This window comes from Dunckerocampus dactyliophorus, chromosome 3, assembly GCF_027744805.1.
Source record: "Dunckerocampus dactyliophorus isolate RoL2022-P2 chromosome 3, RoL_Ddac_1.1, whole genome shotgun sequence".
Classification (NCBI taxonomy): Eukaryota; Metazoa; Chordata; class Actinopteri; order Syngnathiformes; family Syngnathidae; genus Dunckerocampus; species Dunckerocampus dactyliophorus.
The window spans coordinates 34,628,880-34,655,169 of NC_072821.1; the positions used below are offsets into that span (position 1 = coordinate 34,628,880).

Below are 26,290 nucleotides of genomic sequence, written 5' to 3' on the forward strand. Positions count from 1 at the left end.
AATAGCTCTTCAATGCAATAAAAATAATGCAAACAAAGTATTGCTGAATTTACTTTCTTATTACACAGCATGACCAACAATATTGTTTGGCTTTTGTAACAAACCTCTGTGAGTCAGGTCCCTAATCCAATAAAAGTACATCCAATAAAAGATCAAATTGGAAAAAATGGGTGTGCAAAATACATAAGAGTAGGACTAATCATTTGACATGGTTATAGATCAATTTGTGGTGTGATTTACAATATATGACACTTTTTTTTAACAAACTCTCTAAGGGCCGTATGAAATCTGTTTTATTTTTTCCCAAATTCCATTTGAACTTTTTAAAATTTCTTTTCTACTTATTTTACCAGTGTGTGCTATTTGGGTTAGTGAATAAAATTCCAAAATCCTTACATTTATTGATGCAATATATCACTGGCCCATTTAGTCCAGTAATTGAGAAATGGAAGTAGATTAGCTAACTTTTCTAATGGGATGTCAGCCTCAGCACCCAAAATGATCAACAAATTGTAATGCCCATGCTTGTGATTAAGGAAGATGGAGTCACAGATGGAATTCCAGAAGATGGAGTCACAGATGGAATTCCAATTGTGTTATTAATGTCATATATTTTAATGACACCCTTATTTTGTTTACACAATTAGACAAATGTGACAAAGTGCGCTCTTATTTTGAAGGCCGGAATGTGTTGTTTGTGTTGAGAATGGCAATTAACTTTTGATACGTGCTTGGTATTTTTCCACTCAGAACCTGCACGTCGTCAGTGGGCATTGTAAAATTGTCCTTGCATTAAAGCAGTTAAACACGGTGAAGTCGCTCACACACACAGCAGCACTAGCTAAACTAAGAGAACACCGCTAGCTTATATTCACACTCCGTAACAGAGGAGTTTCCAAGGTTTTTTGCCGCCGTTTCGACACCCTATTATATGCAACCAGTGGTTTGAGCGGCACTTCCCGTGCGAGCCCCCTAAACCATGCTTCAAATGTATCTTTTCCCCCTTTTCGAGCCGGGAACTGATATTTTCCTAAAACTTATCTATGTTCTACTGCTGATTACTAAAGAACGAAAAAAGGTAGAAACAAAGTATTTTTTCTGATGAAAGAGAGAGTCTGAGCTTTTTTTTGGTAGGTTCCATCTTTATATAGCCATAGAACACAATATTCTGTGTGCCTTGAAAGATCAGTCAAAATCGTCTAAAATTGACGGTACTGAAGGGGTTGTCTTTTGAAAAATGGCAGAGATTGAATGAGTTAAAATATGTGTAACATGGGTTGTGTAACATGGCCCGTTCATAATTTGATTTTTCACTATCCTCCATGGAAAAAGTTTGGACACCCCTGCCTAATCGATTATTCAATGGATCGAAACAACAAGCTTCAGATCAACTAAAAAAATAATTGTTAGTTGCAGCCCTACATAATTTATCCTTTCTTTTCCTATAAAAAATGTTAAACAGAAGTCAACAGACCTATCAGTAACTGCTTGCTGAGACATGGAGAAGTGGTAGGATTAAATCAACTCTGCTTCTTCCTACTCCTTTTCGGACATGTTCAGTTATGCAAGTTTAAATGTGATTTCCTTCAATGTAACACCCCGTTAAGCAAGTTAGAAATGAAATAAACCATAACAGTATTATGCTCTTAATATAAATATTCTTTACAAACGGACGTCTGTGTGTTTAGGATTTTGTGTAAGTGACCCCGTAACAGCTGTAGCTGTCAGGTTGTAGGAACGGTGGCCCATCAACCATGTGGCAGTGTAAAAGTACCGCATTAGCCCTGATCCAGAAGGCCAGACTCCTTAACATGTAGCCCCTACTTGAAAGATATAGCGAGAGGGCCTATGAATACTGCATGATGGAGCTTTTATTACAGGGGAGCTAGTGTGTAAATAAGATCCAGGCAATGGGGCACATTTACTGGGGTCAGATCAGGGGGAAGCGACGGGGGGGTCGCTATATAACCTTGTCCCCGTCTCTCCCGCTGTCACAAGTCTGTCAATGTAATTCATACAAGAATGGTCAGCCCTGAGGTGGTCAAGGACAGTCTTCTTTAACCAAGCTGTACCATATATTTATCTTCATAGCATCCCTTTATAGCAAACGATGCTCTTTGTACTTGATCTTCACACTTGTATTCTCTAAAGTACTTTCTGACACACTTAATTTTAAGATCATGGACAAATGTCTTGATTCTGTCTTTAAGAGTACAGATACACAGTTACCTTTCAATCCGTTTTGTAAGTCAAACAGTGTGCCTAATTCACTGTCAAATATTTAGTATACTTTACATTACACACATCTAAATAGCGGTGTCACAAGATCTCGCAAGAGTAAAACGTGACAAGTGAGAACTAGGCCTGGGATGATAGTAAATAAATTAATTAATCATATAATAAATCAAAATCAACTCAATAATTTTGCCAGCCTTGTCTCCCGCCTCCAAACAGGCAGGAAAAGGGTTCACTCTGTGCAATGGCGTCAGCACCTTGGCGCGTTTGTTCCATGGAACAAAGGCATGAACGGAGTGAGCCCTTTTGTCAGTCATACAGTCTCTTTGTCTCAGTGGGTGGAGGCGGGGCCGCTAGTATACACACAGATGTGTATACTTGCCAATTTTTCTTATTCACTGGTGGTTGGTCCTAGAACATCTTCTATTCCCTTCCTCATTATGGAGGGTCGGGGGCCATGAGTTCCTGCACCAGTCTTCTCCATTCACATCCATCCCGTGCAGTTCTTACGCATGAAGTCAATGATTCTCTTGTCCAGTCCTTGATGTTGTTGTTCCACCGTAGCCGCTGTCTACCTCTAGTCCTTCGTCCGTTAATACGGCCCTCAAAAATGTGGGTTCTTAGCTCTTATGACGTGGCCAAAGTATCGCAACTTCCATTTCTTGATGTTTCTCATGATGCAAATTGCTGTTCATATTTCTTTCAATACCGATTCATTGGTTCTATGGGCCGTCCAGCCAATACTCAAGGTTCGCCTAGAACAGCTCATTTCGAAAAGCTCTCAGTCTTTTGGTAACGACAGCGTCCTGGAACGTAACCCCAATTTATTTGATCTTCTCAAGCAACAATACTAAAGACATGAAGCTTGGATGTACTTTAGAATAGTCAGCGAATAGCCCTTTCTTTCCAGAGGACAGTAAATCGATACTGCTTTCCAAGCTTTACACTAACTAAATAATATTATAAATTTATTTCTATAGTATTGTCCCTTGTGATGATATGAGAGCATGTTTAATGACATTTAAGGGATGAGATAATATAATATTCAAAAGACATTTTAAGCAGAATTATAGCAGAATATACACAGAGCTTCTGTTGTGGTGTATTCAGCCACAGGCTGGGTACTCAGGCTAGAATAATGGGAGGACTCCAGGTAGTTTGTTTGATAGCTTTTTAGGCTTCCACAACCTGCTCATTCAGCATTAACATTTCTACCCCTGCGATCTCGCCTCAATTAACATCCTCCTTTTAATTACGAGGCAGCAGTCATGCTTAGCTGATATTGATTGTAGTTTAGAAGATACTGAGACATCAACAGGAAAACAGGTCCATGAGCCTCTTGTGAAAATGGCTCTTTCAGGGAGACCATGACACCGATCAAATTTATTCTTTGGTACAAACAATGGCTAACCCCATTATAATGATAAAAACGTAATGTTATTGATTGGTGTTATTTGTAGTGATGTCACGAGACACCCAGTTCACAAGATGAGACGATTGGGTCCACGAGATGAGACCAGACCAGATTTTAACGTAAGTTTAAGAAAAGTACAATGGAAAAAATATGACTGGACAAACAAACGTTTTTATTTAACCAAGTCACGAAACAATGCAGGTGCCTTTTGAAATATTTATTGTCCCATAAATTGACGCTAAACGATATTATGGGACATATCGGTCTATATTTTGAGACCAAATAAGCCGATAATACAGTATTATGACAGTGTGTAATAATATATCATACTAATGGAACGTTTGAAGCATTTCTCGAAATGTTGGCTTTTCAACTGTACTGTATGAAAGAGCAGCATTTCTTTTGCAACGTATACAACTACACTTTCTCTGAAACACGCCATTGTGCACTGTTCTGTTTGTATTTCCTTTGCCAATCAAACGTCTCAGTGAGTGTTGACTCTCAGGACCAAGGCTCTGCATCTCCCATGTGTAGTTTTTTTCCCCCCAGAAGTGAAAACTGGGTCAGGTGGATATGTTTGAGGGAAGTCCGTCCATGTTGATGGGCCCACCTTGCTCATTCGGTTTGAAGCCAGAATAAGCCAGAAGCCAGAAGGCAAAAGATAAACAGAAAACAGATGTGTTAGAGATGTTTACAATTAAACAATAGGAAAACTGTAGAATTAAACAATAGAAACACTATTGCTTGAACTTTGTACAGACGGGTTGCTTATCTTCCAGCTTAGGAGCTTTTCACTTAGGAGACACATACTGTATATGCACACGCACACACATACCCTAGACTGACACGAGCTGGGACCAGTTAGAAACAGACACATAGCCACACCATTGATACAGGTAGGGGAGCGGTCCCACCCCTGCGAGGGTGAAACCCGGGTTTAGGATATAGAGCAGTTACATCTGAGTTCAGGGCTTCTTCTGTCGACTCTTACAGTGGATGGACTGAAGCCCCAATGCTGAGCTTTGTGACATCTTCTAGACAATCGCTTCACTACAGAGTGAAAATACAAAAAAGTGCGTCAGACTGATCACTTCTCGGTATAAACAAACTCCAACATTATAAATATAAATATATTATATAAATATATGCAGGCTGGAAAAATGATCCAGTTCAATTTCATGTGTCGTGTGACTAATTTATTTATTTGTTATCGTGAGAAATCTCATAACATTTTAATCTCGTGTGACACCCCGTTTATTTGTCTTTTGATTATATTCAAACACATCAACTTCATATATAATCATTTTTAAATGCATCTAATGACATTAATTCATATAAGAAAAGGAACAACAAAATCATTTAGAAATGAACTTTTTCTGTTTCTACAATAACACAGAAATGTTTTTGTAACCTAAGCCAGTGTACAACCTGGCACAGACTGTTGGTTAATAACTAATGTTGCATTGGCGTTGGTGATTAAAGGGCTGCCTCAGTTTCAAGGTGTCTCGCCAAGAAGCAACGTGATACTCCCGTCTGTGTGGCTGTAATCACACTTTGCACCAGGCACATTCTGCCTCACGCTCGTTGATAGTTGGGTAGCCAGGTATGATTGTGATACCTGGCTACTGCACCATGTGATGCTTGGGCCCACGTCATCCCCATCACCAGGCAGCTGTTAGTGCATATTCATTATTGAAGATGTGCAGTGAGAGGTGGTGAGGTAATGTGGATGGTAAACTAAGCTCTAAGCAATGTAACTAAAGCTGCAGTCTGTCATGAAGAAGTTGAAATCATAATAGACCTGGCAACTCAAAACCCAGGACTGTCTGAAACCTGCAGCAGTGACCCTGTGACCTAATTTGAAGACGCTTTCACACAAAATGACAGATTCAGACCTTTCTTTGCAACATTTAAAGGAAAACTGCACTTTTTTATTTTATTTTGCCCATCATCCACAAGCCTTATGTGAGACATACACGTGTCTTTTCTTTTCTGTGCATCCTAAAGATATAAAAACAGCTAAAAAGAGGCAGCTAAGAATGCACGTAATGGGACGCTCCTATTTTGCCTATAAAGCCTTCTAAAAAAACCCTCCAAAAAGCGCCAACAACACACCATTTACGTATAATGTGACCTGCATATTAACCAAGCATAACAACTACAGAAAGATCACAGACCCCTGACCCATAGTATTGGAGTAGGCATGGTGCAGGGAGGAGGCTGCGAAATCCCAGTGTTTCGGCCAAGAGGAGAATAATCCAGATTTGCCCTGTACACAATTTGAGGTTTATGGAGTATTTTATTAAAAGAAACCTACTATAGTGTCACACTGGTATCCAATATAATAAAAAAAAATCTTAAAACAACTGAGACCGTACAAATACTGGATCTTACTGTAACTATGTTTTTAAACAACAACATTGTTGATTTTCCACTATGAAATATTGCTGGCTTTCACGTAACGTCACATCCGGTTGTTGTCTGCCGCACCTTCAAGAGATGGAGGGCAAACAAGCGTATTCGTAACTAGAAGTCATGTAAAATCAGAGCAACAATACGGCATACATTTGCCGTTCTTTCATGTGCAAATTGTTCTAATATGTATTTCGGAAAACGCTATTACTAAGACTACTAGTCCGTCATAACAAGAAAATAGGGAAGAACCAAAAAACGCAGAGAAGCCACCTTTTTCATGGGAAATGATATTTAAAAAATTTTAGACGTACATTAGCCGAGGCGATTTTTCAGATCGACTTCAAAGTTAGGGTTGTGGATGATGGGCAAAATTCCAAAAAAGTGCAGTTTTCCTTTAACAGAGGAACATAATTTTTTTTGTGTGTTTCCCTGCCTCTTCATGTTGTGCTCAGAATTAAAATGAGAGACCTTATTAATAGAAGAATGCAGTTTGATGTTGATGTTTTTTTTTTTTTTTTTTTTTTGTCCCTGCAGAGCGTATCATCTTCTCGGCAAGAGGGTTTTGGCTGTCAAGGTGAGACATCTGCTATGACTGAGCTTTCATACCATTAACATTTATTTCTCCAGGGTGAACATTTTCTGTATTGACTTTGACGTGACCAGTGGCAGACATCCTGTTGCACTTAAATTGGCTTAATATAAGTCGACTTTGTAAGTGCAAAACTCAGTTTCTTCTTAGTTTAATGATGACTATGTGATGGGAAAACCATAAGACAGTCAATTGAATATTAAGAAGACACAACAACATTAGAGTGATTACCTACAAACAGTACAGTAAACTCTCATTTATGGCGGTTAATTGGTTCCAGACCCGAGCAAATATATAAATCGAATATTTTGGTGGTTAGAGCAAAGAAAACCTGTTTATGACCATCTAAATGCGTTTTTTTAAACATTATTAGAGCCCTCTAGACATGAAATAAAACCCCTATAGTCACCTTTACACTCCTATTATCCAATATAGTAGATACAGTGGTGTGCAAAGGTTTGGGCACCCCTGACAACTTCGGTAATTTTCATTTACAAGTTATTGGGTGTTTACAAATTTACAATTTCATTTTAATGTATCAAATAATTGATGGACAGAGCAATATTTCAGGAGCGAAATAAGGATGAACAACATATGTGCAATATGCATCACCACAGCACTTTATTCCAAAATCAGGCTTGCTTGTCCAAATGTTCTTTTGCATACCTCAGGCGACAAACTTCGAGTAGATGTTATAGTTCATTGGAAGTAGCCTGTGGGTTGTTTTTGACAGTTCTCACCATCCTTCCTTCACCTTTGCCTCGCCAATATTTTTCCTGGCCTACCACTCCTGTGTTTGTGGTCTTCCACTTCTTCATTATGTGGAAAGCAGTGGAAAGCGATAGCTGAAATCCGAACAGTCTTCATTTTCAGGTCATTTGACAACTGTTTTGAGGACCTCATGTTGCCGTCTTCACAGGAGATTCAAAGAGAAAACCAACTTGCAACTGGCCACCTTATATATTTTTTGATTAGATGATTGGATGTATCTATCGATGATATTCAAGGCTTAATGAGCTCACAAAACCTATTTTGTGTTCTCGTTAACCAGTGCTACGAAGATATAGGTGTTCAAAGAAACAAAATGACAGGGGTGCCCAAATTTCTGCACCTGTCTAAGTTTGTCTTGATGTGTTTTGCATATCTTGTATTATTCCAATAAGCCTCATTTCACTTCTGAAATACTACTGTGTCCATCAAAATGAAATAATAGATCGAAATAGCCATTGATTAATCAATGAAAATGATGGAAATTGTCAGGGGTGCGCAAACTGTATAATCTGCAAAAATAAGCCACTTAAGACATAAATAAGACTTGTGCTTGTGTGTGTTGCTATAAATGTTATCCCTAGGGGGGCTGAGTGGCGGGCGGACAGGAAGTGATGTCGGGGGTTCAGAATTGAGTTTTACCTTGGCATGGGTTATGGCCGCACCAGCAGCCCGTGTTTAATTAGGGATTTTGATTAGGGATTATTGTGCCTGTTGTGAGATCATTCAAAGCTGCAATAAAAGCCTGCTGTTCCGGCGATTACGTGTGGTGTTTGTGTGTCTCATCCAACATTACAGTAACATTAATGACGCCTAGTGGCCACGTACAGTCAAACTTGTCAATAGCGGCCACTAGAGGGAGTCTGCAAAAGTGGCCGCTATAGACAGGTGGCCTCTATAGACAGGTTGGCGTCCAGTTTGAAGGTTGACCAGTAAAGGAAAAAAAAGAAAAAAAGGTGGAATTTTTTTTAAATAATAATGTTTACCAGTAGAGGGCACTGCGGACTATGGATAAAAGTTGTACAGCACTACTAGGCTTGTTATTATCATGGTTCATGGTTCATGGTTTGAATCCTGAACATGCATGAGTCAAACAGTAGCACATCACATAGTACAATTCACAATTGTGCATGTTCAAAAAGGAGTAGGAAGAAGCAAAGCTTATTTAATCCTACCCCTCATCAGTTTCACATCAGTTGCAATACATTTATTCACCTCTTGTTCTTCCAAGTGTACTTTGTAGGTCGACATGATAATGTAGTGCAATCATAGCCAAGGTTTTTACTTATTAAAAGAAAGCTAGAGGCTTAATAATAACTGATAGAATATATCCACGACCCACAGAACAAAGCTGTGCTAGTAATGTCTTACGCTTGTTTTTAATATTTTACTTTTTACAGCTTTAGTTCATCAGGAAGTGACGGGAAGTGACGGTGGGCGTCCCGAGCAGGAGAGCTAGGCTCAGTGCTAGCTGTGAGTTTCGAGAGAGTTGGGAAGTGTGTTTATGTTGGCGTGGATGTAAAGTCTTGCAGTGTTCTCCGCTGTTAATAAAGCTATTAAAGTGCATCGGCGACGTGAGTCTCTCCTTCCCCACAACAAGCGGCATTACAGTATTGACCAGTGCACATTGTCTCACACGAGGAAATAAACGGTGTCACTTGTTACAGGCATTGGCTGGACAGCTATGTAGTAGGGCTTGTTTAACCTTTGCCTTGTGGGCAAGCAGGAAGGAGAGACGATGCTGAGAGATGTGTGTGTGTTCTGAGCTGCCGTCTGGTGGCCGCGTTCAATAAATAAAGTTGGCAGAAGCAACAGGAGAAGTTTCCTTCTTTGCTTCGGAGCTGAATAACACTGACAAGTTAACAGACTAGTAGCGAACGGAAAAGAAGACGTTTTTTTTGTGTCGAATACAGAAGATGAGGACTTTGATGGATTTGTGGATGAGGATTGATGAAAAATAACGTGAGTACATTCTAAAATACTTCAATTAAGTACAACCGAACTCAGTTTTGCTCCCGCTGCCGCATGCATGCTGGCGTATGTTTTTTTTGTATTATTGTAGCGTCGCTGGGAGCACGTCCTGTTCCCAGCCTTATTTGCGGTAATGTTTTGGTGCAAATGCTCTTAAAGTTACATGTTTGACCAGGAAATAGCAAGCTCAAAAGAAGACGGCTTTTTTATGTGGAACAACTGACAGTTTGTGTGGCTCTTGTGAATGATTGTGATTGAGCTAGGACTCAGTAATTAAAGTCTACACACGACGGCTTCATTGATTGAAAAACGAAACTTTTTCATGCATGAAGCTTCTACTTGAATTGGTAATTTGGCCGCTATATGCAGTCAGATATTGACCAAGGGAGACAAAATGGGTGGCCGCTGGCTGCGTTGGACAGGTGACTGCTATACACAGGGTCTATAACATGTAAATTTTCTGCGGGGGATTTTTCAGTGGCTGCTATAGGCAGGTGGCCGTTCTATAAAGGTGGCCGCTAAGACAGGTTTGACTGTATCTTTCTTTTGGGAAACCAAATTTGAGGCTGCATGTTTTTTCCTTGGAGAGCATCCAAGTGGATTTTTTTTTTGTTGCAAGTACGTATCAATCACAGCATCTTTGAATGCGTTTTCTGAATGCCTTATATTTGTGTTTTACTTCATTTAGCCAGGTTTATGCTTGAAAATACTCCATTAAGGCAAATATGTACAATTTGCTTCTAATTTCCATATTTTTTTACTGATAATAGGCAGTATTTCACCAGAAAACAGCATGATTTCTTAATTAATATATTTTTGAAAAACCGTGAAGCGGCGAAATTTGAAGTGCGAAGTGGCGATGCATGACTAAAAAGCAATTTAGACAGCTTAGATAAGTGCCCCAATTTTATCACCTCTGCAGGACCAGGTGCTTGCTTTGAACTGATGACTGGTGCTTGATTTAACAAGGGTCAAGACAAGCAATGTGATGTATAAATACACCAAATACACCTTACACCATACTCGTGGCCCTCGGGTTTCGAGGGATTTCCGGCCTTCATTGGTGTACGTTTCTCCTCTCTCTGAGCTTTTTATGATGTTCATTTTTAGCTCCATGGTGATGGATTTCCTTTTCTTTAATGCACTGCCGCTTGAGAAACCTGAAGAAGTACACAAAGTGAAGTGAGAAGTGTTGTTATCCATACTCGGTGTATCTGCACAGGTACACGCTGTATTGTTCCGTCATGAAAGAAAACATGCCTCTCCTGCTGTCACTAGTTCTCGATTCTCTTATTCACAGAACAAAATTACATTTTTCATGAATTTATGGGAGCGCGTTTGTGACCACGAAACGTTGTGACACAGAACGCCTAAACTGAGGACCACCTCTAATGATGCTAGTACTCAGTTATTTACTTTTACCTTCGTACATGCTTCATTTGGTGAATTTTATGTTTCCTCATGGCTGTATCTTCTATTTTGATTTGTCGTAACAGGTAATCCCTCTTGACATTACTGTGGAGCTACAGAAGCAGATCATGTCAGAGTTAGAAATTCTCTACAAGGTCAGTTTCTATTTGATATAATGTATTGAACTGTTTGGTGTTGCACAAAACAAGATCAGATCTTCCTTTATTCTGTAATATTTCAAATATATAATATATATATTAGGGGTGCACGATGATTATCGGGCTGATATGAGGGATAAAAATTATGACGTCATACTGACAAATCCAATAACGTTAAAAATAGCGCCAATAAAACAAAACAAAAAAAACACTCCAATGAGGCGAGATTACCCGTACTCTACAGGTGAGTAAATCAAGCGCTCTCTTTCCCCCCTGCTTGTGACCTTAACTGCCTGTCGTAACTTCCCCTGAGCTCACTTGTAAACAAACATTCACTTTTCGAGGAAGACATTTTGCATGCTAGTTGTACCAAATGCTCCACGATAAGGGCAAAATCCCATCTAGCACACAAAAAACAGCCACCTGGAACACCAGCACTGTGGCATTTGAGAAGTGCAAAAGGTTTGCCAGAGACCTCTGTGGTGTCACAGCGGCTGCTCGGAGCGTGTGCCCGAATACAGTGCACTCCCGCTCTATACTCTATACTGATAGGATAGCGTCTCCTGATAGTAGTGATGTGGTAGTAGTAATGTCATGATATTTGATTAGGACAAATCCACAGGTGCAGTTGGTTAAAACTTTAATTTGTTCCAGTCCTTCGTACGTCCAGGTGTGCACAAACTACAATTAAATCTAAATTTAAAAAAAAAAAGGTAGACATCAAAAAGTTATCAGTTATCGGTACCATATTGGCCTTGAGAAGCAGAAAGTTATCAGTATCGGTTTGAAAAAAAAAGATATTGTGCATCATTAACTCATTTAATAGTCATAATATTATGAGAGACATAAGAATACAAAGAATGAAGTTGCAAATTTGGGAAAATTAGGTTGGACAAAAGTTCTAATATTATGAGGATAACTTCCAAATATTATATATAATAATCAAGTCATAACATGACAAGAAAAAGAAGATGTAAATGTTGAAATATTTGAAAAAGAATCCCAAGAGAAATGGAAAAAGCAAGCAACAAATGTGTAATTTAATGATAAAAAGTTATATATCACATATATACAGTATGATATTACATACTGTATATCAAAAAGCATATTGACATTGTTGGTTTACAAAATGTAAAATATCAAAGTGGCTCATCCATCTTTGGATTTTCCACTATGCGGCCCTCCATGGAAAAAGTTTGGACACCCCTGTTCTGCAGTATTGGTGTCTGAAAGGCCTTGTGCTTTTAATACTGTATGTTCTGTAGCTCTTAATTGTCGTTTCTGCTTATTACAGTGTGACTCACCATACATCATCACTTTCTTCAGTGCTTTCTTTGTGGAGAACCGGATATCTATATGCACAGAATTTATGGATGGTGAGCTTCTCTCTGTTGCTCTTTCTCTCACCTGCCCTCTGTGTGCCGACCATGCATGTATCCATTTACACATCTGCTGATCAAAAGAATGTCGTGGTGTTGTGGGCTGCTTACCTTGCCCGTGTGCTAAAAGCTACAAGGGCGCGATAAATTCTGACTTGAGTGGAATTGGAGGGGGAGGGGTTGTGCGTTCATGTGTCTCCACTGGTTTGATAGGTGAATGTCTGTGTGTGTTAACTGTGTTAATGCATTGATTCCCCTGTTTCACACTTTTGTCAAACTGTCAACAAAGTATGTCTAACGGCTTAGCACTTAAAAAAATGCTGAAAAAAAATTTGCTGACCCATTCAGGCGTATTTAATAACCTCCTTGTGTTGATGATTGTTCATAACTAACAGGTAAACTTAGTTAAGAACAAAAAATTTAAGAATGTACATGTAAGTAGAACTTCAAAATGCAAAAAGAAGAAATGAGTGAGACAAATTTTTGAGTAAGCAATTTTTTGAAGAATTAAAGTCAAATAGGCTGTTCATCAGCTCATCAAAAGTTTAAGAGTGCAGCCTTTTAAAAGGCAAAATTCAGTGTGATTTAGTGTCAGGTATTCATACTGTCATGATCTCTTGACAGCAAAGGCAAAAAAGCTTTCTCTCTTTGAATGCGGTGGGATTGTTGAGCTGCATAAGCGAGGCCTCGCAGTGCGCCATTGCTGCTGAGGTTGGACGCAGGAAGACAGTCATTTGAAATTTCTTCAAACATCATGAGGGTTATGGAGCAAACAAGTCAAGTGGTAGACCCAAAGAAATGTCACCGGCCCTGAGCCGGAGGATCCCATTGCCTGCCCGTCATGACACGGAACCATCCTCGGCCCAAATAAAGGTTGTTACTGGTGCCGAGTGCAGTCCAAGAACCATCAGACGCCATCTGCCAGAGAAGGCTTTTAAGAAGAAAAAACATCTTCAAAGGCCTCGTCTCCTTCAACGTTTGGAATTTTCAGGTGAGCACTAAACATGGGACATTGAAAGGTGAAAGAAAGTTTTATTCTCCCATGACGGTCCTGATGGCTTCCAACGTTACTGGCATGACAAGGAGATCCCACCTCAGATGTTTTCCACATGGCATAGTGGAGAGGGGGCACCATCATGATCCTTCAATGAAACAATGCCACTTCAGGTTGTGCAAGGGCGTCAAACGGCCGCTGGCTATGTGGAGATGTTGCAGGGGGCATCCCTCATGACTGAAGGCCCTCGTCTGTGTGGTAATGACTGGCTTTTTCAACAGGACAACGCTGCACGTCACAATACCCGTCTGACAAAGGACTTCTTCCAGAGGAATATGCTCATTCTTTTGAACCATCCTGCGTGTTCCCCTGATGTAAATCCATTTGAGCACATTTGGAGATGGCTGGCAAGGGAAGTTTATCAAAATGGACAACAGTTCCAGACAGTGGATGCCCTCCGTGAAGCCATCTTCACCACCTGGAACCACCACCCACTAGCCTCCTGGAAACCCTGACATCAAGCATGCCCAAACCCATTTTTCAGTTGATTAACAAGAATGGCGCAGCTACTCATTACTCACTCCTTTTTTCAACATTTTATTTCTATTTTAGGGGGGGTTTCTGTTTTGTTTTTGTTTTTTTAGCTATGGTCTATTACTTTTGATCAGCTGATAGAACAACCTATTTCACGTTAGTGCTTGTTTGCAATAAATTGCTTAGTCTAAACATTTTTTGTCTCACTCCCATTTCTTCTTTTTGCATTTTGAAGCTTTACTTAGAACCTCCTTAACATCCAACAGTTCAAAATGTATATTCTTGCAATTTTTCAACTCTTAACATTTTGATCAGGAGTGTATTGCAGATGAAGCCACATTAGTTCCATGGGATGCTGATCAAATTGACTCTTCACGTGTTTAAAAACTGTTTTTGTATGCATATGATTGTTACTCTCACTATGGCCATGTTGTTTGTGTGTCTTTGTTCTTGATTTGTATAGAAAGAAGTGATTCTAATAATACTGTATATTACTAATCATAATAACTTTTTTTTAATGCAGGTGGTTCACTTGATGTGTACAAAAGAATCCCTGAGCATGTCCTGGGCAGGATTGCTGTGGCAGTAAGTGAATGCAGTTCACAAAATGCAAAATGTATAAACTCCATATTTCACCTGTTTACTGTTATTAAAGAAAAACTGCATTTTTGGGGGGGATTTTGCATCTTACACAATCCTTGTGTGAGACATGAACACTAAAATACAAAAACAGGTTAAAAAAAAAAAAGGCAGCTAAGAATGCACGTAATGGGACGCACTTATTCCGCCTATAAAGCCTTCTGAAGAAACCTCCAAAAAGTGACAACGCACCATTTATATAATGTGACCAGCATATTAACCAAGCTAGCGACATTGTTATTAACATTGTTACGCCTAAGAACTACGTTAATGGGTTAGTGACACCTCGCCACACCACACCGGCTATCTACTAGCCAGCTCGCGAATAGCTTCACTACACACTCGCTCGCTATCCCTCAGGCCACTAGCGAAAGTTAACGCTATATATTGGAACTGCCGCAACTGCTGCTGTGTTTTTGTTTTTGAGCTTGGAAAAGTTAACGCTACGTGTAGCGTTCCTTTCTACGCTGTTATGTGAAATAAATGCACCCAGGAAGGAAGTTCCACTAAAGTCAGGGGTGTCAAATGCAATTACAGGGGGCCAAAACTCAAAGCCTACTTTAGGTTGTTGGCCGAACTGGGCATTAGCCCCCAATTTTGTATCTTTCCTATTATTTATCCAAAAATTTTCATCACTTGTATATTTCAGCATAATGAAAGTATTAAAAACCTTCTTGTCCTTTTAAGCAACATAATTGGTGAATGAAGAATCATCAGTGCACACACACACACACACACACACACAGGTGCTCGTTTGAAGTTGCCAACATGACAGGTCATGCCCCAATAATCCAAGCTGAAAAAATTGTTGTTAATAGATTTTAGATTTTGTCTCATTAGCACTGACGAATAGATAAGTAAGCAGCCTACACAGCCCACGCGCAGTGCCGGGATTGGTATATGTCGAGAAAATGCAACCTGTATGGTTGCATTTTCAGGTTGGGACAAAATGCACACGACAGCTGGTGAATGTGTCTTTAAGTGGACATGCATATATATATTTTTTTTACTTCACTCGTGTAGATGGACATTTTTTTACATCGGAGAGGGGGAAATGTGCATTTTTTTTGTGTCCGTCCATTCCTGCTTGAAACTACTGTTGTTTTGGCGTGGCCTCTTCATCATTCTCTCAAATGTCCTGGCAAAAGGTACAGTATTTTATATCAACACAAAAACATCACAATCCGTGAGATGTGTAACCCGGAACAGTTTGCAGCTGTGGAATGGGCAGATTACACGTTAACCAGCATGCTTTGCTGTCGTTAACGTGATCACTTTTGATTGTGCCTCTTTAAGGTGTTATTTTGTACAGACAGGGCGGAATTGTCAAATTGCTGCTGTTTTTAGTCGTGCATCCACGCATCTTATTCCGCTAAGTCTTCCGTTTTCAGTGGTGTACTTTTAGGCTGAATCTGGCACCCTTATTAATTCATTCGATACCAGAGACGTATTTATAAGTTTTTATAAACCCAAACGCCGGTCCCAAAGACGTATGTATACATCTTTTACGTTTTTTTGCGCAAGAGGAAAAAAGAGGCGATGATGTAACTACACATGAATGGACGTCACTTTTAGAGCAGTTTTAAGCCATGAAAACGTCCACAAGGTGGCAGAAGTGCATTTGGTCAAAGCTCGGCATAGATCACTTGCATGTAAAAACACACTCAACAGCAAGGAGGAAATGGAAGCGCAAGGAGGAGTGTAGCAAGACGGGAGTCTAATCTTTCTTTTGGTAGGTTCCATATTTATATAGCCATAGAACACAATATTCCGTGTGCTTTAAAAAATCAGTCATAATTGTCTAAAATGGCCGGCACTGAAAGGGTTGTCTTTTGAAAAATGGCCTGGATTGAATGAGTTAAGAAAGAAAACACAAGTCAAAAGTTTAATTAGTCTCTATTAAGAGTAGTTTTGCATATATAAAGAGTTAAAACCAGCGCTTTGATAGTAGAGGCCTTGATGTTGATACAGACATGTCCCCTTTCCACACTCATTAACCTACTCTGGTTTCTTGTCCTCTTCAGACTTTGTCTGTAATCCAACAATGACAGCTGCTTAGTCTCTGTTAATTGTAATTTACAGCTTTCCCTTCTTTTTGCCGTCACAGCTTCTAATTTTCACAGGTTAAGGCCCTCCTGAGTAGAACGCCACACGTCACCCCCACCACTTTTTTTGAAGCCACATGACCTGAGAGCATTTGTACCTGGTGACGTGGATTACTGCTATGCCAGCTTTACTTTTGTCAGTCGTTTTGAAATGTAGGCACAAGTGCTAAGTGCACTTTTCGAAATGCTGTTCAGGAGAGACTCCCTTCAGCTCCACTGAGTTTCCACACAGTGAATCCTTTAAGCTGCTCAGAGACAACAGTTTGGCTTAATGACAGCATAGTTCCACGTCAGGCGCACGGTTGAAAACTAGACATTTTGTTTTTATGCCACTGTACCTTGAAGAGCCATGTTTTCTCCGTCATCTGAGACAGTCCACAAAAGGGTGACATCTGTAAAATCAACGTGGCATTATTAACAAAATAAAATGACAGACATTCTTTGATCAATTGCCAGAACACACAAAAAGAACAGTGGTGGCACTAAAAATAGATAGTCGACACACACTGTCATATTTATTTAATCCTTCTATGTGTACTCGGTTGTTTGTACTTTTTTAAAAGTAATCTGTAGGGCTGTCAAAAATAGTGAGTAAATAACATCATGTGACGCCACACCTCTCAATTATGATGGCAGACGGAGGCACAATAGCCCACCCACACAGTTGTATAACTTTTTTCTGACCTGAACACATCAACAGCAGTGCAATTCCAACACCGTATATGTATCTCCAACTCACACACACGTCTCTTGTCCGCTTGTCATTGGAACGACACTTCCTCGTCGTCACTAGACAAGGACACTCCGAACAAGGCAAAATCTTTATTATGCGTGTTTGTGTGGTCTAAATAAACAGAAAGGAGGAAGTGGAACAACGTGGAGGAGCGTGGCGTGCAGAGGGTTACGCATTGCAGGGAACTTTTAACGCATGCACACACACACACACACACACACACACACACACACACACAGTTCAGTTCCAAATGTGAAAATTGTAAATAGTTCATGGTGTTATATTTGTAAATAAATGGTTATTTTGATGTAAAACAACCCCTTTTTTGTGTTGTTTTTGTTGGTATAGTTGTTTTGATATTTGAGCTGTCACAAAAGCAAAAAACATTTGTGTCAAAGTGAAAGTTATGCTTGAAATGTATCTTTTCACAAAAAGCTGGTTTTCTCCCTTTTCTGGTCAGGAACTGATATTTTACTAAAGAATGGAAAAAGGTAGAAACAAACTTTTTTTTCTGATGAAAGACGGGAGTCTAATCTTTCTTTTGGTATGTTCCCTGTTTATATTGCCATAGAACACAATATTCAGTGTGCCTTGAAGGGGTTGTCTTTTGAAAAATGGCTGGGATTGAATGAGTTAATTACTTTTTGGGAAAAAAAACAACAAAGAGTGAGGGCACGATGTTGGAACAGCGATGTGGGGAGGGACGACTGTAATTTGAAAGGCAGCGTGGTGGATTGGTTCCTGAGAAACTTGCTTAAAAACTTGAAATGTTTTTCTGATGTTTGTGTTCTCAGGTCGTGAAAGGCCTAACGTATCTGTGGAGCCTGAAGATACTTCACAGGGGTGAGCAAAAGTGACTCGGGGCTTTTTGTTGCTTAACAAGAGCCGACATGATAAAAGATCAGTGTCGGATTGCTGATGTTGCACTTGTTTCAAGCAGTTTGTCTCCACAGATGTCAAGCCCTCCAATATACTGGTGAACACCCGAGGACAAGTGAAGCTCTGCGACTTTGGTGTCAGCACTCAGGTACTGTCGTTTGCTTCAACGTCTCTTTGAGAAAGGGTGGGTAGGCGAGAGGAAAATGATTTTCTTGTGTGCATATGGTCAACCTGTCAATCACTGCATTCATTTTAGACTCAACGACATGAGTGCTTTCCCAAGGGTCTGTCTCGTACGTTCACATTTCCCCCACCCCATTGTTCTGCAGCCTCCAAAAAGAATCTGGTTATAATTATGAGCGCGCATACAACTGCCAAGCCTCATTGATATGCATTCAACAGAGGTGGGGAAAGCGTGGGTGGCAGACAATACCCATGTCATTGTGTGCGTGTTTTTCTTACCGTGTTTTCCTCAGCATACACCTGTGTGTTGCAATATCTGGATTTAGATTTGGATGTTTTCTTAATATCTGCCTTCCTCTTCAATACAGACGCAAAATGTCATGAAATTGTTGTTCATTCTTAACCTCAAATTCATCTTAAGTTCCAAGGTAATTTGTAATCACTGTCTAACAATACGACTGTAAAATTGACTGTTTTCTGGGTGTATCATCTTTTTACACTCTGCCCTTCTGTCACTGGAGGACATGCTCTAAAAAGAAAACAGCCGTACGGGAATTGGCATTCATTATTACGACCCTGTCATCGGTGGCATGTGCCTTTGTGTGTACACACACACACACACACACACACACTCACACAAGCACCTTGTCTTGTCCCTGTTCCTTTTGATGAGGGTTGCGGACACCACAAGCTATTAACTTAAAATGTCAAAACATTTAGATCATGTAAAACCGGGACAAACTGAAATAAATTCCCTGAATGTAGGACTTTTACTAGTTGACTAATTCATATGTTGTTCAAACCGGTACCGATAACTTTGTGCTTCTCAAGGCTGATATGGTACAGATGGATCTGCTGTTTTTTATTTAGATTTAACTGTAGTTTGTGCACAAGGAGGACTCAAACAAATTAGGATTTGACCAACTGTACCTGTTGATTTGTCCTAATCAAATATCATGACATTACTACTACCACATCACTACTATCAGGACAACCAAAGTATAGAGCAGGAGGAGCCACTGTGTTCGGGCACACGCTCTGAGCAGCCCCTGTGATGCCACCGAGGTCTCTGGCAAACCTTTACACTTTTCAAACCTCGCACTGCTGGAGCTTCAGGTGGCTGTTGAGTTGCTTGTTGAGTCCCCCCCCCCCAGCACTAGCACGTGAAATGTCTTCCTCTTAACCCATTGACTGCCAGCCATGCTCAGAGCAGAGAGCTCCAAACTGCCACTGTTACTGTTTTTGGGCATTTTTGCTGAACTTTAAAGACCCACTGAATATTGAGTTTTAGGACTACATAAACATTGAAACTACCTAAAGAAACTTTAGACTCTCTTCTTTCATCAGAAAAAAAGTTTGTTTCTAGCCTTTCTGGGTCTTCAGATATTACACAGAGTAGTTTCAGCAAAAATACCTGATTTTGACAAAAAAACCAGAAGAATCAGGGTCGGGTTCTGAGTCACCCAACTCTGAACTGCGTCCGGTGTTGCACCACATGGCTCAGCAACGCTAACCACTCGCTTGTTGCTTCGGCTGCCATTGTCAACTGCATTTGTGTCTACGTCACCTACATCACCCATGTCACCTCTATCTTTCGCGATCGCGTCACTACTAAAGGCAGATCCACCGCCAGACAAACTCTGTGACAGTGTTAGCTGCCTGTATTTTATGTCTCCGCTTGATTTCTGCAAGTGTTTCTCCATTTTCCTCTCTCAACCCACAATCCGTCTTCTTCATAGACAGTCTGTTGCTGCCGGTTGGAGGAAAAGAGAACTGTTGCCCCCTAGTGGGACAGACATACATTGCCTACAAGTCAGAAATTCACACACAAGTTGAATAAGACTTTGATCTGTAGCTCCAGCGAAAAAAAGTAAAAGATGTCAATCGATGTCTTTGGCAGTCAACATTACTTTTTGAAAAGACGTCAATTGACGTCTTTGGCAGTGAAAGAGTTAAAGTGAATGTCTACAAGTGAAGTCAGGGGAAGTTATGACAGGCTGTTAGCATCACAGGCAGGAGAGAAAAGAACCACTTGATTTGCTCACCTGCGCAGTACGTGTATCCTCATCTGAGCATTTTTTGAAATAGATGTTTGAGCTATTTTCAATGTTATCGTATTTATCGGTATGTCATAATTCCCTCGTATCAATCCGATAATTATCATGCACATCTAATATACAGTATATATCGCTTTATATATAGCTGTTTCCCTTTGATGTATCACCAAGATTTTCATTCTGCTTTCTTCAATCGAGCTGATTATTTGATCACAGACCCAGTTTTTAAATGTTGTTTAACAACAAGTTGTTAATGGAACTCCCACGAGTTACTTTAAGGGCATCATTCCTTCTTAAAGGAAAACTGTACTTTTTTACGTGAGACATGAACACGCGTCTTTCTCTTTTCTGTGCATTCTAAAGTTATAAAAACAACTAAAAAGAGACAGGTAAGAATGCACGTAATGGGACGCACCTATTAGGGCTATAAAGCCTTCTGAAAGAACTGCCAACAATGCTCCATTTCCATTATGTAACCTGTATATTAACAAAGCTACATTGGCATTGTTGTCATTATTTTTATTAACATTACGTAATTATCTAATTTTGCATGATTGGCCATGACACACAAAAAGCAAAACAAATATGTTTTGAACTTTCTTTTGAACTTTTTTTTAAATGTCACAAACAAAACCGAGCTGCCTGTGAGTGCTTTTTTAGATAAGGGAGGGGCCCACAACATCGCCTGCCGCTCGTTGAGAAGAGCAATACAGTCATCCCTCACTGGCTTGCGGTTTGAACAACACGCCTTAAATAATAAATGAAGCTGTTTTCTGGGTAAATACGGCCTATTATTAGTAAAATTATATATATATATATATATATATATATATATATATATATATGCATGTTTAAGCAAAAGTATTCTTGACCTAAATTAAGCTATTCAAAGATTAAAAATGGCTACAAGAGTGAAAATACAAATATAAGGCCTTCAGAAGACGGGATATGTAGTGTAACATCTGTGACGTTTTGTGCTCCTTTAAGGGGCGGTGCCTGGGAAGTGACGTGCATGGCGTCAGCTAGTTGTAGTTGACTGTTTTAGCTGATTGTTAGCAGCTGCGTCTTTGGTTAGCAGTATGGCTCCAGGACTGGCGTGAATTGTGTCCGACAGCAGCTCCTGTGTGAAGTTTCACTGCATATGTGTTCTCTGCTTGTTAATAAAGAGTGTGATGTAATTTGCAGTTGGTGAATTCAATTGCCAAAACTTACGTGGGAACAAACGCATATATGGCGGTAAGTGACACTCATGCCGGTCGATCGTATTACTTTGCCTATGAAGGACTGTAATGCATATTATTTATCCACAGCCAGAACGGATATCAGGGGAACAGTATGGGATCCATGCAGATGTCTGGAGTGTTGGAATCTCTTTAATGGAGGTATGACATATAACAGTATCTGTGTGTGTGTGTGTGTGTGTGTTTTTGTTTTGAGGTAGTGAGAGAGCTGATGATGATGCACTTTTCATTGCTTCCTTGGGTCTTGCTAGTGTGCTTGACTGACACTGTTTTCAAACATAATTTACATTTCACTATCCCGCCTGCCTTGTCACTTATCTGCCCACTGAGGCTATTGATTCTCCATCTTTTTATGTCCACAGTAGAACAAATGATCAGTCTCAGATTTGTGTGTCAATAAATTTAATATCATGACATGTATAACAATAGAAGAGGAAACAGCTGCAACTTTCTGTCATATTTTCAAGTAACCCAGTTTGTGGGGTCTGTCCTCAGGTTTTCTTAGGCAGTGAGATGAATGAAATGACTCCCACTCCCCTCTTCACATAATATATCTTCATGTTTCAATCAATAATCCTTCATTGACTGAGTGACTTGCCAAATGTCAGGCACAGCTGTGCCCCCCCACCCCCCACCCCGCCCAATCCCACACACACAAAAGCAACACACACATTCACATTGCATTCACCTGGCCCGCCGTCATCTCTCCCTCATCTCTTTATCCCTGATTACTATATGTCAGTGGTGTCCGAATAGCAGACATTATCCACCGCCTGGTCGCTTTTTTCTTTGTCAAAAAATAAAATGAATTAATTTTTAAGGAGGTCCAGTATATTATAATATACTGTAATTTTCGGTGTATAAACCGCTACTTTTTTCTTAAAGTTTGAACCCTGCAGCTTTTTACTTCAGAGCTACTACTAATCGTTTAATTACTGTGCTGCTCGAGAGTCGGTGGGAAAACAGTAGCTCTTTCTTAGGCAGGAATCAATCAGGAGCTATAAGTGAAGTCACGACGAGCTTGTCAACCCATGGGAAATCGCAGGACGTCGCTACTCAGTATATCAGATTCATCCTACAAAGAATGCTAAAATCATCACACAGCCACTTAACACCCAGAAGGTAGCCAAGAAATATACAATATAAGTACTGATACGAGTTTAAAATAACTATATATATATTTTAATAGCATCCCATCATGCATTTGTTCCCAGAAAAGCATTTCATTGGACATGGCTGGCGGGGCTCTGCAATGAGTCATCAGCTGCCTCTGTCCACCAGTGGAGCCCAGAGTGATGCTTGTCTGGCTCCCTCTGCCCGGCAGCCATGTCCAATGAAGTTCTTTAGTGGGACCAAATGCATAATGGGAGGCCATAGAAAAAGTATTTTTTTTAATTTTAAACTCATATTGGTACTTTTATTGTATATTTCTTAGCTACCTTTTGAGGGTTAAGTTGCTGTGTGATGAGTTTGGCAGTCTTTTAAGATGCCACCGTGAGTCAGACCATTTGTTGAGTAACGACCTCCTGCAATTCCCAATGGGTTGACAAGCTTGTTGTGAGTTTTTGCATTTTTGCTCATGATTGGCTCCTGTCAAATAAAGAGCCGCCTGGTCCTCACGGACTTGTGCGTGCCTCAATAAGCTATTTTATGACGTAGACATACAGTAGTATGTCGGGTGCGGCCTATGCACGAGTCTGTTTTTCTCTCCAAATTTAGTGAGTGCGGCTTATACACCAGAAATTCCGGTAGTTCATTGACGTTCCCAATCATACAAAGCTAAGACGTCAATGTTTTGTTCTGATCGCTTAGCATGTATTGGCCTACATTTGATTGCTTTTGGCATTGTTTACTGTATGTACAATATGTACCAAAGTGGGAAGGAGTTATTAATAACTGATGTTAGTTGATGAGAATGTCTTAACAGCAGGTGGACTTGGAGCTGTCTGTATTGCAGTGTGATTGGTACCCCAACAGTAGGGCACCACAAAGTGATACCATTTTGGTACTTTTGTTGCATATTTATTGGAAATTGCTATTGTAATGACCCACATTAGTTAATGGCATTGAAATTGATCTTTTTATCATATTTTGCAGACGTTTGTTAATGTAATACCATTTTTATTCTCCCCAGGAATAATCACTCTCATCCAGTTTCATATTGTTTTTTTTCATACAGCTGGCCCTAGGCATGTTCCCCTATCCACAGGTGAGTCTATTTATATTCTCAAACTGTTACAAAATGTAATGTTCTCATACCGTGGTTATAAAAGGCCTTTCTATTCCAGGTTACACATATAATTATCTTTGATGTAATAAAACATATCAGAACTTTTATTTGACAAAAAAAAAACACACAAAAACACGAGGGGACATTTTCTTTACACGTGTCTTTTTTGTTGATTCAACTGATTTAAATACTTTATTAGGAAAAAATACAGATGCAGAAAACCAAGTATAGTATGTGACAACAAGATTGTTCTCTTGTTTTTTGTGCGGGGGTGATACGTGCTAGCTTTGATTTGAGTACAGCATTTTCCCTCATTATCGTACCTTAAGTCCCGCTCAGATGTAATTGCCGACCACAGAAACGACTTCCCAATCTCATCAAGTCTTAATTAGCCCTTCAAATGGGTTTATCTCACTAATCTCTAGTTCAGCAAATCTGATTCTGGTTACCTCAGATTCCATTTTAGGCCCCTGCACGAGTGTTTCAGCTATGAATGTCGTAGTATGTAGCAATAGTATTTCTTTTGCTACTATATTGAAACTGTAATGTTCAGCTGAAGACAGTGACTGCATTGTTTGTGAAGTGCAGCAAGGCTATATTCTAAAAAGACCCACAAGTCTTAGCAAATGTCTTAGTGTCATGCAGCTTTGTAATCTCTTAATTTATCTCAGCCTCCATATGGTACTGCAGACCGATCACCTGCAGGCTGCTGCAGAGTGGTCTGGCAGGAGCGCTTGGATCCAGCCAGTTAGGTGCAGCTAGCCAAAGTCCTCAGGCCGAGGCTGTCATTTTACAGACGTTGGCACAGCTGTCTGAGCAGACCCCCACCCCACACCCACTACACTTCCCAGAGAACATTTTAAGACACACTGAGCGTTGAAGTTGCAGAAAATGAAAGGTAGTATCCTCATGGATTTTGGAGACTTTAGTGTAGTCTAATGAAAGATACGCGATTAAATCCCTTTTTGGGGGGCGGAATTTTGAGTCTTTGTGAATCTGGAGAGGATAAAAGCATTCCAATGGGATACAGTTGTTGTCAAAATAGCATCACTGTTGACGCTCTAAAAGTGTTGCAAAGTTGCAAGTAATATTTTGCGAGATAACACGTTATTTTTTAAGATTTTATCACATACTGATGCCAAAAATTTGTTGACTTTTAAACGGTGCCCGAACCGGTACTTTTAAAAAGCAAAACAGCAAAATTTAGTTAAAAAACAACGCCTTTTTATTTTTACGAGAATGAGCCAGACAATATGCAAGCTTAAAAGTTATTGGTAACATATCGGTTTTGAGAAGCAGAAAGCTATCAGTATCGGTTTGAAAAAATAAAAAACATATCGTGCATCTCTAATACAAAGCATCCTAGATACTTTTTGTGACAGAATATTTTTTAATCCACTTCTGCCTTGGAGATTATGCTTCTTTAAGTCATGTGCAATTATAATGGTATGATACCTGTGTGGATTGAGAAATTTCATATTTTTAGACAGCAGTGTTGTTTAGTTAGGACACTGTGTCTAGCTTGGAGATTGTAGCTGCTCCGTCAGCCACTGACTAAATAAATGCACAATTACTTTTCAGTCACAAATACACAAATGAAGTTTTGGTGTTAAAATACGACTTTGATATGTTTCTACACACAGGGTAGCATCCAGGCGTCATGTCACTTATTAAAAGTTTCAGAACATTTATTAAACAGGATACAAACATGAATACAGTACATTTTCATTGTATCTATATATTTAAGGAAACCCCCTTCCTCTGGCTTGGTATTCTTCTCTTGTGAATTTAAGGTTGTTAGGATAGTGTCATGACACTACTAAAAAAAATAAAATAAAAAAATGAAAAAAGCTCACTGATGATAGCTTGATCATGAATACTGGTAAATACTGGTAAAAAGACTTATTGCCTAGTGCGACTTCCATCCATCCATCCATTTTCTATGCTACTTGTCCTCGCTTGGGCCACGTGGGTATACTGGAGCCTATCCCTGCTGGCTTTGGGTGAGAAGCGGGGTACACCCTGGACTGGTTGCCAGCCAATGGCAGGGCACATATGGACAAACAACCATTCACACTCACATTCATACCTACGTAATAGGACGCACCTATTCCGCTGAGAAATCCCACTATTTAAACGCCTCAAAAACCTCCAACAAGGTTTTATGGCTTTATAGCCATGCTGTGAGCATGTAGTAACAGGCACATTCACGATAACATGTAATACTTACAGTATTTTGTCGTATTTTGGTCATTTTAAGCATTAGCGGAACTTCCTTCCTGGGTGCATTTATTTTACATAGTAACATAGAAAGGAACACTACACGTGGAGTTCACTTTTCAAAAACACAGCAGCA

At 39.8% G+C, this 26,290-nt stretch overlaps 1 protein-coding gene across 4 annotated transcripts in view; it reads left to right on the top strand.

Moving 5' to 3' along the window:
* Positions 1-26,290, top strand: part of map2k5 (mitogen-activated protein kinase kinase 5) — an 88,021-nt gene that overhangs the window by 22,953 nt on the left and 38,778 nt on the right. For all 4 annotated transcript variants that reach the window (XM_054770193.1, XM_054770190.1, XM_054770192.1 and 1 more), the window contains exons 9-17: positions 6,599-6,638; positions 10,889-10,957; positions 12,255-12,336; positions 14,391-14,452; positions 18,139-18,187; positions 18,298-18,371; positions 21,649-21,699; positions 21,774-21,845; positions 23,884-23,913. In XM_054770193.1, the coding sequence (XP_054626168.1) occupies positions 6,599-6,638; positions 10,889-10,957; positions 12,255-12,336; positions 14,391-14,452; positions 18,139-18,187; positions 18,298-18,371; positions 21,649-21,699; positions 21,774-21,845; positions 23,884-23,913 (529 nt within the window). The remainder of the gene's footprint in view (positions 1-6,598; positions 6,639-10,888; positions 10,958-12,254; positions 12,337-14,390; positions 14,453-18,138; positions 18,188-18,297; positions 18,372-21,648; positions 21,700-21,773; positions 21,846-23,883; positions 23,914-26,290) is intronic.